The sequence below is a fragment of the Sparus aurata genome, chromosome 8 (genome assembly GCF_900880675.1).
Source record: "Sparus aurata chromosome 8, fSpaAur1.1, whole genome shotgun sequence".
NCBI lineage: Eukaryota > Metazoa > Chordata > Actinopteri > Spariformes > Sparidae > Sparus > Sparus aurata.
This window is the reverse complement of record NC_044194.1, coordinates 21,346,208-21,361,001: the sequence shown is the minus strand read 5'-3', so window position 1 is coordinate 21,361,001 and position 14,794 is coordinate 21,346,208. Positions and strand designations below refer to the sequence as shown.

General features: G+C 39.7%; 2 protein-coding genes across 2 annotated transcripts in view; both read right to left on the bottom strand.

Annotated features, from left to right (window-relative positions):
- The window catches only part of swap70b (switching B cell complex subunit SWAP70b), a 30,528-nt gene extending 25,788 nt beyond the window's left edge, over positions 1–4,740 (bottom strand). Inside the window, exons 1-2 of the mRNA XM_030426557.1 lie at positions 4,554–4,740; positions 1,546–1,686 (exon numbers count right to left, since the gene is read on the bottom strand). Coding sequence (XP_030282417.1) covers positions 1,546–1,686; positions 4,554–4,649 — 237 coding nt within the window. The 5' untranslated portion in view covers positions 4,650–4,740. The remainder of the gene's footprint in view (positions 1–1,545; positions 1,687–4,553) is intronic.
- Positions 4,741–6,818: 2,078 nt separating this feature from the next.
- Positions 6,819–13,743, bottom strand: wee1 (WEE1 G2 checkpoint kinase). The gene is made up of 10 exons (XM_030426169.1): positions 12,786–13,743; positions 11,842–12,056; positions 11,357–11,423; positions 10,990–11,162; positions 10,079–10,347; positions 9,846–9,935; positions 9,661–9,746; positions 9,403–9,573; positions 8,481–8,626; positions 6,819–8,004 (listed from the first exon to the last, which is right to left on the bottom strand). The coding sequence occupies exons 1-10, from the start codon at positions 13,272–13,274 to the stop codon at positions 7,848–7,850; spliced, it is 1,863 nt and encodes a 620-aa protein (XP_030282029.1). The 5' UTR covers positions 13,275–13,743; the 3' UTR covers positions 6,819–7,847.
- Positions 13,744–14,794: the final 1,051 nt, after the last annotated feature.

Sequence of the window (14,794 nt, the reverse complement as noted above, 5' to 3'; positions counted from 1 at the left end):
TAAAAGTGTTGTTATAAGTGTATTATTTTCAAAAGTGATTTGTCAACATAAAATAATGTTGAAAAAGATATACTTGGGATTGTTTATCCCATTTATGTAGTCAACCAATTACAGTAAAGATGCTGAAGGTTCTCAATTATAGTAAACTCAAATATGAGCGTATGAGCTGAACACTACGGGTATGAATGCACTGACAGTTGTAAAGCTGGGAGATTTTATTTTCATTGATGTGATGCATCTATTTTGGGGTTTTTAATCCTATGGATATGTTTGGGTTTTCCTGGGTGAGACCAGAGACAACTTTTAGTTATTCCATTCCTTTCTATTCTATAAAAATTGTATCAATAAGACCTTGAAGAGAATCTACTCATTCCAGAATTCCAGACCCATCGCCATGACAGCAGCAACTAAGCAACAAGTCCTCCATCATTATGACATCACATGACAAGAATTCCAAACAGTCAGAGTTCAATAAGAGAACGGCTCTTTCACTTGTCATGCTGCCCGGCTAAACAATCACTGCTGCTCCATTCACTCTGTGACCCGTTATGACATCATCACAGAGGGACAGAGAGGGAGCTGAATGAAGTGACTCAGTGTTCAAGAACTGGTTTTGTGTTGCCGTCTCAGCTCCGCTCAGTACAATGAGAGTTAAACACAATCGAGCGTGTCACATACAGCGCTACAAACTATTACTATGCAAAGATCAGCAGACTCCTGATGTCTGTCACCAGTGTCTTCACTGAAGATTTGCTTAGTAATAAGACAACAAATTACATTTAAACAGTTCAAATGAAAAGGAAAGCCTACATGGCTCAGAGATCAATCATGACTTCAGTAAGATATATTTAGGTAAGATTCAAATCAAACTCGGCCCACGTGACAAATACCTTCTTCAAATACTGGATGGTTAAAGAAACCCCAACAAGATTAGAGTGGACAGTGATAGTAGACAACATGTATGGTATGTCAACTTTCTCCCTGAAATGATTGCTGTGCCTTAATACAATGAGGAATCAACCGAATCTTAATTGCCTGCTCTAAACATGGCAGATTTACACATGTACATATTCCTTCCATTTCTTAATGATGGATTGTTCAAATGGGCTGTTCAGTGACTTGGAAATGTTTTTGTATCCATCCCCTGATTTATACTTTTCAATAAGCTTTTCATGGAGTTGCTTGGCGTGTTCTTTTTGTCTTCATGGTTTAATTGTAGCCAGGAAGACTGCTTAACCAGTGACTGAAGCTTCAGACACAGGTCTTTATACTACAGTCACTTGAAACACATTCACTGCACTCAGGTGGTCTCGAATTCACTAATACTTGAACTGGGGGTGACGCAGTCCCTTTTTTTTCCAACAACATTTATTTGTAATTAAATGATTCCTTTTTTTTCATTCATTAAGGTTACTGCATTAGCCATGGCAGGGGTTTTAGCTGTGCATGTATTTGGGGGGTTGAACAGAACTGCAGAAGAAAACAAAAACAAGGGGAGAACATTCAAGTGCTGAGTTGGGAGTATCATCTGAAATGTTTCGATACCTTATCGAGGATGAACTTGTTCAGGTAAGGCATGTATCCCTGGTTGGAGACGGGACCCTCGTCGTCATCTTTAAAGTGCTCCTCCAGTGCCACGGGGTCATGTGGGATCTTCATCACTGTACATAAGTTGTGGGACAGCACCTGGAAAGATGGGAAATTCTTCTGTTTATTGATGGATTATAGGACTGACTAAGGCTGGGTACTGTTAAAATACATTTAGATACCAGTACTGATACCTTGGGTTTTTTCTATACAAAATTGTATGAAATGCATTTTACCAAAAGATTATAATACTCATACACGTGGCGAGCCCCATCTTTTCCTCGTCTTTTTTAGATCTTGGCACAAAAAGCGGGCTGCATGCTTATTGGCTCACTGAGGCTGATGAGATTAACTCCCTCGATAAATTTGGTATCTGATGACAAGATTTTTTTCAATACTCGCCGTCACTGAGGCAAATTGGTCAGCGCCATAACAGTATCAGAGTTTGATACCCAGTCCTAGGAATGACTAATAATTATTTTATTTTCATTTTTTTATAATTATTATGAGTCTATGAAATGTTTAGTCTAAAATATTTCAGAAAATAGTGAAACATGTTTATTATTTAAGAGCCAAATGCACATGTCTTATTTTGTCCAACCAACAGTTCCAAGGATGATCAAGTTCACTTTGATATCTGACACACAAAAAATACTCACATTGGAGAAGACAGAACCAAGATTTCTGTTATTAATTATTGTTCAAACACTCAGTTTGTTTGTTAGTTTAGTTTGTTAAAATTGTTGGCTGTCAAATATTCTGTCTCTAAACTATCTGACTATACTGCACTGCTTATGATACTCCTGCTCATCATCCGAAGACCTTAAGAGGCGCTCCAATAAATGTAACATATGAAGGCCAATTTATGAGCCTTAACAGTTGTATGATGTCTTCTGTGTCACTAAAGAAGTTTAGGGATACTACTGAAGTGACATAATTTGAGTTGGAGATCACATATTTTTTCAAATAGAACTTCAGTGTCGTAGCCAAGACAACCTGGAGTGAGACAAAGTCATTATCCACATTAGTGTATCTATACCAAAGCACGACAAGACCAAATCATTATCAATGACAAAGAGTGTATCAAGACAGAGACAAGACCAAGTCAAGATCAGAGACCACTGAGAGTCCAACACTGCATGATATACAACACAAAGTGGAACATGCAAACCATAGCGGTGGGTTCCTTGTTGACCAAATGCAATACAATTTTTTTTTTCAGGTTTTCTGTGTGACTCTTGTCTTCTCATCATCTCCCATCTTGAGGTACAGAATGTATATCAAACAATTTCCGGGGCCCTCTTTGTCTGAGACCAAGATAAGACTGAGTATAAATGTGGTTGATTCGGATGCAAGACCAAGACCTTCAAATATTCAAATCAAATATTACAAGTTTACTGACCCAAAGTAAGGATATCTCAGCCTTTGTTTTACTGAGTACGAAACTCAAATGCTTCTCTTTCATCCACATTTTCCTACAATAAAACAAAAGCTTCACCCGTTGTTTCAGCTAACAGAGCAGTGTGGTTTCAGGTGGCCATTGTCTGTTCACTAGTGTGTGACAGTATCTTAAATTAAAATAGAAGCTTGAAATATTCACCTGCTCTTACAAAATAATTACTTCCTCAAATGTGATGTGCTCCAGGAACTGTCAGAGCTACTTCAGTATATACAGAGTTATTTAAAAACACAATGTGCGGTAGATTTCCATCCAAAGTTGGACACGTCAGGAATAACTGTGCTGCTCAAACGTTCCAGGAACACACATTTCTGCTTCACAGTCAGTGATTTCGTGTATTTCCCGGAATGCCTTTCCACAGCATGTTACATTCACATGAGTGGACATAGAGGGGACTACTGTCTTGGCTAACTTCCAGTCAGGGAGGAGGGGAGTTTCACATCTTTCAACACATCAAACATGTCTGACAGCTGAGTGTCTGTCGAGGGAGCTGTTAAATAATACAACTAAAGATGAGCTCTTTCTCTTCAGACTGAACGGCTGCTGACCTCAGAACTTGACCTTTATTGTTGATTTCTCTTAAACTGCTGAACAATGTCTGACTGGAAACACGTGGGTGTGTCATAGAGTTGTATACATAATGAGAGTTGTCCACAGGAAATTTAAAAACAGTTGACTTTTGTTTTACTTGGCTGTGATCTGTCCACTGATACAGGCCTGATTTACCCCGTATAAACAACACATTTATCAGTTTTCCCTCTAAAAGGTCACAACAGGTGAAGTATGTGACATGAATATGTGTTGTGTTAGCATAACAACAATCAAAGATGAGCTCTATAGGTCGATTACTCACTATTAGTGGTGTAATGTAACGAACAGTGATTAACTCAAGTACAAATCAGAGTAAAAAAAACAGCCATTGATTTCAACCCTAAGGAAAAAGCTGAATATCTAAATGTGTATAATTTAGTTTTACTTTTGATAATTTATTGCCAAATTACATTTAATACGCAAGTATGTTTGATATCAGATACTTTTAAAAAGTGCTATTTGTTTTAATCTAAAATGTTAAAAAGAATTAAATAAGAATATCAACAGACCGTGAAGAAATAACAGATACAATAGAACAAAAAGTTCAGTGTCTCTTGTTGTGATGCAGCTGGTTTTAATGAGAAACACAGAAAGAAAGCTCTTCATCTAGCCTTCATTGGTTTTACTTTATTATTCATTTAATAGTTTTTTTTTGTAGTTGTTCTATGGGGACATCCAGAAGTCGCTATGTCTTTGAATCAATGGGAGCAGAAACGACCAACAGGTGCGTCTGTGCCGCGTTCACGGACACAAACGCGACGTTGATGTTCCCCTAAAGACAGCGCAAAAACATGTTTTTAAACTGAGCCTAAAGGCAACGTGATGTGAGGCTACAGCGAGAGAGTTTCCTGCTCCTCCGAACAGCAGCCTCCATAGAAATATGTCGGTGTTTTTGTTGTTGTTGTTTTTTTTTTACCTTCAGCTGAGATTTGGAGACTTTCCCGCTCTTGTCCACGTCCAGAGCTGTAAACGCGTGCCAGATGGACTTTAAGAGTTCGTCCCGCAGCGACATGGTGCTCAACTTCACCTGCTACTCCTGTCTGAGGCCGAGACTCTTCCTCTGTGACTGCGTGAGGCTCAACTGTCTGCGGGACACAATGAGGAAAAGTCATGTGACCCGCTGTCTCTCTCTCTCTCTCTCTCTCTCTCTCACACACACACACACACACACTGCTGCATGTTCGGCATGATTATTATGTTGAAGAGCTGCAGCACCACTCAGCGAGAGAACTACACAGCAAGACTCATGTGTGCATCATATATTTGTCAAACGTTAGAGAAGAAAACTTATTTTTAAACTTAATACTGCAGTGTAAAAATACTGTATAATATGCATACAAACAAAAAAACTATTTAATATAGATATATGATGTATTATTCCATCGAGCTCCCTGGCATATTTAGTTAAATGTTATTTATTACTCATCTTTCTTTGTGTCTACATGTTACTGTACGTTTTAGTATGTGTGCAAGGTAGGATGTGCCCCTGGTAGAATTGATAAAGTTGTCTGGGTCTGAATCTGAATCTCTGCATCTGCTACAAGCGAGAGTCCTTCTTTCAAACACCATCAGAATAAAGCCTAGTCAAAAAGCCCAAAGAAGCTAAAAGTCAAAGATTACAATTAAAGGAAAAGTTCGACCAAAAATTCAGCCTTTGTCTCCTCACCCTCATGCAGATGAAAAGTTTAACGAAGTTTCACAACAGTCACAGCAAATTAACTGAAATAGACAGAGACTTTAGAAGAAAAAAAACACTTTTAAAAACAAAATTAAAAAAACACAAAACTGACTGACCAGAAGCCCGGAGATCCCAAATTGATTTGAAAACCTTTACTGAAGCTGCTAAGGTAAAAGCATCAGCTCACGCTTGTCTGAAGCAGGTGCTTCAGTTCATCAGTTCATCTGCACATCTACAGTGTAAATAATGTCTTTTCAAATCAGTTGGGGATCTCTGGCCATCAGGAGTTGTATGGAGACATGTCTTGTTTACTTTTTGTTTTAAAACATGTCCTCCTCTACTTCAGTTGTTCAGGAGAACGATGCAACGCTGTTTTTCTGTGAAGCTCCAGAAAAGTTTTGCGGACTATGAAACTTCACCTGACGTTCCATCTGCATGATGGTGAGTTGATAATGACGGAATATTCCATTTTGGGTGAACTTGTCCTTTAATGCCGCATTCTTGTTTTAATCACTTTAATGTAGCAGCTGGGTAGCTTGCAAATGTACCCCAGGGATCAATACAGTTTTATGTAATCTTAACCTGTAAGAAAGCATCATAATATATTGTTGATATTTTGTATTTAGAAATTAAATCCTCAAAGTTAGTTGTAACTGAAGCTTTGGTTAAAAAGGAAACAACACAAACTTTAGAAAGACTACTTCCTCGTGGTTAGGCATTAAATCAGCTCACTTGATAAACTGTACATTGATCTAAAGTGCTACACATTGATTTAATGCACTGCAAGTATTCAATGACATATTGCATGTTTTTCTCTTGGTATGTATATTAAAGGTCTACCAGTTCTGATCTATGGTAATTTCAAATGATTACAAAACTAAACATTTTTAACTTATATTGTAAATGACCTCTTACGGCCCAGCAGGAGGCCACAGCATCTACGTTTATAAATCCTCCATAACTGCAAAGCTTTTTATTCACAGCTCAGCTAATCAGAATTCAACATGTCAAATTAAAATTGTTCTTGCTGCATTTTTTCCCCCAAGTCCAACCTCCACAAATGTATCAATTAGAACATTTGTTTAAACTAATCGCTTAAACGTCCAGTCAGTTTCACACAGAAAATACACATCATTTCTCAAAGGGTAATGTGATGTGTTAAAATTGTTTGCATCTGACCAAAAATAACACCAAAATATTACATTCTAAACACAAACAGAAAAATCCTCACATTTGATTAAGCTCACTGGCACTTTTGATGATAGATTACATCTATAATGTTTACCATTATGCCTAAATAATCATCATTTCAGCTCCTAATGTACATGTACACATTAAGTATTAAGTAACTGCAGGTTGACATTACGACAATGTTTTAGTTAAAGCTCAGAGGAAACAGGTTTAAGAGTGATGTTTAGGATGACTGTATTGTGACAACTAAAATATTTAAAGTATCAGTGAAGGGAAGTTCCTTCATCACAGAACACCACACTGAACTGATCAGAAAGTGTAGAAGGTGAGAATTTATTAAAAGAACATATTTACAGGTTACAACAACAGAAAAGGATTTTATGTGTTAGAGGTTACAAGAACAAAAAGATGAGGGATGCTTCTAAACAGTAACTGAAGATGAGCTTTATGGGAAAAGAAAACGGAATACATGAGAATCCAAAGAACAGGACAATGATTGTTCTAATGCTACAGGCAGGGTTGGCAGCACCAATCAACAGGGGAATTCAAACGCTACGGATCAGTTCTAACCTCACAGATAATGAGACAAGTCACTGGTTTTAAGATTATTTTCCTCATTGATCACAGCATGAGCCATTTTTCATCCGACCCGGAAAACAAAAAAGGCATTGAACAGGGGGACTCCTGCTACTTGAAAATAAGAGCCAATGACCTCAAGAACGATCCAACCTGAAACTGGCCAAACCCTGATACACACAAAACATCAATAGCAGCAGGTTTTTCTTTCTTTTTTCTTTAAAACAAAAAAAAAAAAAAAAAAAATGTGGCAAGTTGCCACATGTTGCCTCCAAAGTGCTCCATTACAAACACAGAAATCGTCAGTTCTCAGACCCTCTGGTACCTAACATCAGGCATTTGACAGGCAGTAAGGTGCGCACGGCTACGGCAAGTACATTCACACTGAAGAGGGCTTCACTCCGCTGCCAACAGGCTTCGGCTTTGTCGAGGGAAGTGCAAGGACAGAAATGGAGAGAGAGGCTGACGTCTATGCAAACTTAAGGAATGACAGAGTGTAAAAGGTACAGTAACTACCTTTGAGGAATGAGAGTTTATCCAAGAAAAAAGTCTGTTGAAGAAAAGGGCTGAACTACGTTGGCAACTAGAGTCTATCGAGATGAGTTCCACTTCGGTGTGGTTAACAGTCTGCAGCTTTGATTGGGCCTAGCACAACGACTGACGGGGTTGTCCTTGAACACAAAAAGGCACCCTCTCATCTGAATGGTTCTGGTTTAAGGTCCATGAGCCTTTGTGTTTCTCTTCCTGTCAGGGCAGACCCAAGTCTCAGTAGATGGTGAGGCTGACCGATCGATTCATCTTCTTGCCGATGAGTCTGGAGGTTCTGGGGTTCGACTGGACTGTGGAGCGGGTCAGGATCCTGTCAGTGGACAAAACCTTCTCCTCTGCTGCAGCTCGGGCTATCTGGGCCTTCTTCAGCTCCCTGAGGAAGATTAAAAAAAACAAGGTCAGTTAAGATGCTTACACCTAGGGATAGTTTCTTAGGATAAATTGGGGTGATTACTTTTAAATGAATTGTTTTGTCAGTAAAATGTAAGAAACCTTCCTAGTCTCTAAAAGTCAATGATAATTTTTCAAATATCTCCTTAATAGGAAATAAGGACTCCAATTACTGTTTTCTTTATCGATTTAACCATTGGAAAAGGAAAATCCCACTTCCCAGGGGTTTATTAGCAAAGCAGCAGCACATTACTTCTACTGATAACCGATTAAATTGACACAGTAGCTCATATGTGAATGCATTCTACATAGTTGTAACCGTTCATAACAAAACCAATCCAGGACTTGTTTTTTGCATCACAAGTTGTCCAACCACTTTAACCATGTAATCAAAATCAGTCTAATAAACAGCCTGAGTGTAGTGAGTTCGGAGTTTGTTCTGTGCCGTTATAAACCTACTTCTGTAGAAGTGCATTCTTGAACTTCTCTGCGTTGAGCTCGACTCTGAGCTGGTCTGCGCTCATTCTCGCAGCAGTGAGGAGCACTGGATGTTTGATGAGGTCAGAAGTTGATGGCCGTCTACTAGGATCAGGATGGATCATCAACTGAAAGATAAAGAACATAAGATTATGTTAAAAAAGGAAAAGCTGCTTAACATCGATGAGAAATACAAGAAAGAACAAAGACATCTCCAAGTAGAGATGATAAAAAAAAAAGTAATTAAACAGTGTTTCCTCCAGTATTTTTTGAGACTGTGGCGCAGGGTGGGGGGTTGGTTCAGTCATTATTAGCGACACATATGATAAGCATTTATATTTCATATGAGCTCATTCATGCGTGCTTGCGCCCTCCCTGAACTCCCATTCCCCACGCTGTCTTACTTTTACTTTTAAAATTGCGTCCGTCCAATTCTCCTTCGGGCGTTGGTATCAATTTATAGCGGGTCGGCTCGGGTACGGAATGTAATTTGTGCTACTGTCGGAAAACGGGTCGGATGCGGTGAACCGTGCAGGACTCTGCTCTAAGTGACTATTTTAATCCTCTAGCTAATTATCAAGCTAAATATCCAACATGCTAGTTAACGTCAAAGACTGCGGTGGAAGACGACGGTAAAATATTTCCTTTCTCTAACATTGGATTTATTTATGCCTGAATTTTTAAGGTGTGGCGGCTTTTATTTTGCCGTGGCGGTGCGCCACAATTACATATAGCAGGAACCCTGTTAAATGTTTTTCTGAAAAGCCACTAAGCTCTACGTTAATGATGTCTCCATTAAAAGGATTTTTAGAAAATATTCACTGAAGTTCTAAAAATAAATAAAAAGATAAGAAAGATAAGAAAGAAAGAAAGAAAGAAAGAAAGAAAGAAAGACGCCTGTTACCTTGAGCAGACTGAGAAACTCTGGAGAAAGCAATTGAGGGATGGCAGGGAGTTTTCCCTGTCGGATCTCATGCCATTTGTCTCCGTTGGTGGGAAGAGGCTCCGCCCCTGAGGCGCTGACCACAGTCAGAGCCAGAGCAAAGATGTCGGCTTTCCTCAAGTTACTGTAGTCCTACAAATAAAATCAAACAAATATTAACACCTCTGTGAAGCTTTAGTTGGTCCAAAACAGAGGCAGTTTTGTAGTAAGGTGACAAACCTCTTGTAAAACTTCATTGGCCAGGTATCTGCTGTCACCCTCCTCCACCTGTGGGTTGTTCACTCTTGTCACATGACCAAGATCACCTGGAGAGGCACAAACAGTACAGATTTAAGTTGGCCATTTAATGTAAGTAGTTTAAAAATACCAGTAATACAAATGACAGAAATGTAGAGGCATCTTACCAATTTTGTAGATGGCGCTGGTTGTCAGTATGTCATCTTCATCACATTCATCACAGCTGGTTACAGACTTCCGTGATATAAAGATGTTGCCTGTGAAAAAGACGTTACAATTTTCATTAGCTTCTGACCAGATAACATTAATGTTAAGACTCAAACTCTACACAAACATCAAACACAAATATACTTTCCAAAGCATTAGCTGCATAATTCCTTATCTGACTATGATTACTCACTGGGCTTGATATCCATGTGCACCAGAGAAGTCGAGTGGATGTACTTGAGTCCTCGTGTGACTTGCAGCAGCAGATCTTTCAGCTCCAGCTCCGACAGGTAACTGAGCCGTCTGTAGTTCTCTGAGATGACGTCAGAAAGCGTGCCGCCATTGCAGTACTCGTTCTGGATGAGCATGTGGTCGTCCTCCGCCCAGGCCGAGTAGTAACGCACAACATGGGGGTGTTGGCCCAGCACAGCGTGGGCATAAACCTCCCGTAAAGCATTTTGTCTGTGGAGGAGGGGAACAGACCTTTTTAATTAAGACAAGTCTGAACAAAGTGTGATCATTAAAATGAAGGGGGAAAAGTGCCTCAAGTCTTCCCAGTAAACAACTTTTATAAATCGTGCCAGTCTAGTCATGCAAAGGAGCACTTGGATGACTTCGGGTGCATTATGTACTCTATTACACTGAGCATTAGGAGGCAGACTTTGAATTAAATTCTGCATGTCTACGACTTTGAAATGCATTAACTGTCACGATCATAGCACCTTAACACTATTCTAAGGTGTGGACATTGGACATCAGGTTACAATGTGTCGTAGAAATAAGATTTAAAAAATGAAGGAATGGCCTCAAAAAACATAAATTGAGAATGAAAGTAGTGGTCAATGATTTATGGATTATTCAATTCGGCATTTGGTCTATAAAAGTAAGAAAAGGGTGATGTCAATCAAGATTTCCTGAAGCTCAAGATGACATCCTGAAAAGTCTTTTTTGTCCACAAACCAAAGGGGAGTAAAGAAAGCCTTTCTGACTATCGCCTGTCCTTTAAAATTGAATATTTCACAACTACTTGATTGATCACTGCAGCTCTAAATGAAGGCATAATCCTCTGTAATATCTTTTTATATTGTTATAAACTCAACTTACTCATCTACTGATCCTGCCAGAGGTTTCTTCGATCTTTTGATGGCGTAGATGCAGCCATCCAGTCTTTTCACACACTTGAACACGGCACCAAACTCCCCACAGCCAATCTTTTCCAGCTCGAGGAACTCTGAGGTGTACCTGGACATCATGTTGCTTTCCATCATGGTGATCCTCTGAGGGCAGAAGAAGAGTTTCACTACAAATTTACACTTTTGCTGATCCACTACTTTCAACCAGTTGGAAAAACAAACAATATCAATAACCAATGTGACAAATCCTGCATAATGCTATGTCTAATGAAGAAAAATATTTAAATTTTATTCCCACCTACATGTTATTACTGCAAATCACATGAACATTTAATTACCTTGGATGGTGGCAAGACTTCCTCCTCTCCCTCACCATCACTTGCCTCCATGTCTTCTCCGCAAGAGCTGAAAGATTAAAGACAATAGAGGATGTTGGTCAAAATTCTGTACAGCAGAGGGCAGCACTGGGGGCTTCACAAGCACATGGCAGAGTTCACCAGTAACCATGAGGTCCTGGTTCCCAGCCAAACCCCCTGGCCTTAGTCAACGGCTTTAACGTATCTGGTTATTATAACAATGGGTCTGATCTGTGCTCAAGATGACAGGTGAAGGTGTTCAGCACAGCTTTGGTTTGGGATTAACAGCTGTTGCATTAGTGTGATGACAAAGATGCAACAGACTACACACCAACTGACCAAGATGGGAAATATCCAGCCAAAATATTGATTGTAGCTTGTCAACTCTTCAAGGACAACATATCTCTGGGGTTTTATCCCTCTCTAAAGATAAAAGGTATTAATGAGAAAACATCTGTGCAACATACTCATTCCAGTGTGCCCGTTTCCTGTTGTTTCTCTGCTGTGTGGCCGACTGGATGAGGAGGGAGTCAGGGGTGAAAGGGTTAAAGTTAACTAGAGGGGTCTGCTGTCTCCTGCCGCTGTCTGTGACTGACTTTCCTGAAGGCTCCACATTCTTGAACAGGGCGACTCTCCTGCTGGAGGATCCTGGACCAGAGCCCCTTGCTCTGGACAGTAAACTCTGTAAAAAAAAAAAAAAAAAAAAAAAAAAGGTTTAGTGCTTTGTTAATAGGTGGGAGCAGCAGGAGAGAGGAAACTCACAAAACCAAAAAAATAAAGACTATCTACTTGATTGTCAGTGTGATTCACAAACAATATATGGTCAAGTCCTGTAAAATACTTTGGATAAATTGGATGCTTAAAGGGCAATGCAGTGTAATGCTGTAATCACTGACTAAGACATGCCAAGACATGAATATCCAGGTCACCAAATCATCTGGCTGACTACAGAGAGAGCATTATGCAATCATACAGTGGTATAAGTGGGTCACTGTGGTAACTGAAATAGCAGAAATATCCCAATATCCCCGTGGAATTCACCCTGTTTGTTTGTAAATGCTTTATGTTGCTTATGTTTGCTGAATTTGTTTCCAGTTCAACACCTGACAGGATTCTTCAGCAGACACATTAGAAAAATCAAAATTCCCTTAAGAAATGTAGAGAAGACATTTTATTCTAAAATGTTGTTTTGGAATCAACATACCCTTGAGAGATAGAGAAGAAATCGTATTCTGAAATGTTATTTTGCAAATATTATTGCAAGATCATTTAAACCAATGTCTGAAATTTTTAAATAGTATGTTTCGTATGCAAGTAAATTCTGCCATTAAACACAAATAAACCAACCCTTTCTTATATAAAAAAAAATACGCAAGATTAAAAAAGGAATAATATAACACCAAATACTAACCTTTGGCGTGTGTGGTGTGTCAAAAAGTCTGAGTTTTCTGAAGGTCTTATGTGGAGGTGTGTCGGGGCAGTCCGGGATCGGGGAGCTGGATCCTTCCCCGTCGTCCTGGACGTAGGACCGTTCTGGTGACCCTCCGTACAGCCGAGAAGTTTTCCTCGGTGACGGTGAGCAGTTTGCGAAGATAACACTGCTGGGTGACCGCAGATGAGACGGAGAACCGTAACTCTCTTCGTCCCACAGCTCCACGTCGTCGTCCCCACCGGACTGGTTCAGGGGGCTGCTGCTCCCTTCCAGCCGTTTGTCGACGGGGTCCCGTCGCACTGGCATCGGGGAGTCCATCTCCGTGAAGCCGGACTCTCCTCCAGTACTGTTGTTAACATCCTCAATCGGGTCGTCCTCGCCATCGCTGGATGTGAATTGTAGTTTCTGACAAATTGGTCGAGGTTTCGGGGAAGGCGATCCGTGCCGATGGCGACCGTAGCTCGACATTTTCTGGATTTAAACCCCGGCTTCGTCGACGGGAAAATCACGCGGTTGGACCCCCACTACAGTGGCAGTGGCGTTTGTAGCAAAAACACGACGTTAGTCAACGTATAACTACCTTACATACAAGGTATTCGTTAAAAAAAGTCAAAGTAAATCGATTAAAGGTCCGTTAACATCCCAGAAAACGCTAACTTGTTTGCTAACTCCTACACGCCCCTCCAACGCTGAGAAATGGCCACGGACTAACGTTAGCGAGTCTTCACCGTGAGAGCAATGTCCGAAATTGTTCCTAAACTCAAAACAAACACCAAAACTACCGGCTCCAGTCGAGTTTCGGTATCCGTCGGTACCTTGTCGGTGGCCCGGCGACACAGAAACACGTCTTTCCGCAATAAAACCAAACCAATGTTTACAAAAAAGTTTGAATGAGTCAAACGCTGTCCTCTTCCTATCACGCGCGTGGCAAAGGACTTCCCGCGACCGTTGGTCACATGTCCCCGCGCGACCAATCAGAGCGCTCTGAGGAATTTTGAAAGATGGGCGTTCCAGAGAGGTTTCGGGAGGCGTTACGTCATCGGTGGCAAAGCAACAAACTGGCGCGAACGCGTATCTTTCATGTGGCCGCAGTCAAACAGTTACATTACCTCCGAGACAATGCGTCCATTATTGAGACGGCAGGATGAGAGAAGCCGCGATATGCACAAAGATCAAAGTCAAAATGCAGTATAAACCACCAGTTTATACAGGACAACATTTATCTAAGCCAATTATATAGTAATACATCTGCTTCCAGTGGTTTAAAAGCCCAAACACCACCTCTAAATGTGAATAGAAACTGCACTTCTTTCACTTTTTCTACTTGAAAACCCAATCAAGTTCTTCTCAACAAGTTGATTTATTATTCAGTTGAAAATTTTAAAAATTGTCAAGGAAATTTAACTCCTGAGGAAGAGTTTGTTTATTAAGATTAGGTAAAAAAAAAAAAAAAAAAAATCAGTCAACGAAGATGTTTCCCTTCGGATTAAAACGTCTCCCCCAAAACTACATAGTGCACCTTTAAAATGAAAAAAATGTTTACTTTTTTGAGTTAGTAAGTACTATTTGAAATAATTTATTCAAAGTTAAGTTAATTACTGTATTATACAGTACTCAAGATTGGTTAGGTATATTGGGATATTTTAGTGTTTCACAATTTTTTTTCTCTGTGACATCAGTTTTTGTTGTGTTTTGTGAACATCTTTCATCCCCCAAACTAATGCGACACATTTGACTTTTATGGCATATCCATGTGCATAAATATATCCACCCATATCTCAGTATCACCAACTAATTTTAACGTGGGGTATTATGTTTTATTTGTGGTTTTCATTATTGATCCACCAGCATTAAAGGAGCATTATGTAGTTAAGTCATTGGATGAGAAGAAAAAGTCTTCATTGAATAAACAATTATTCCCTCCAGAATGGCTTATTTATATTAAAATACATCAATAAAAAGTTATGGGTTTGTGTTATTACTTCTAC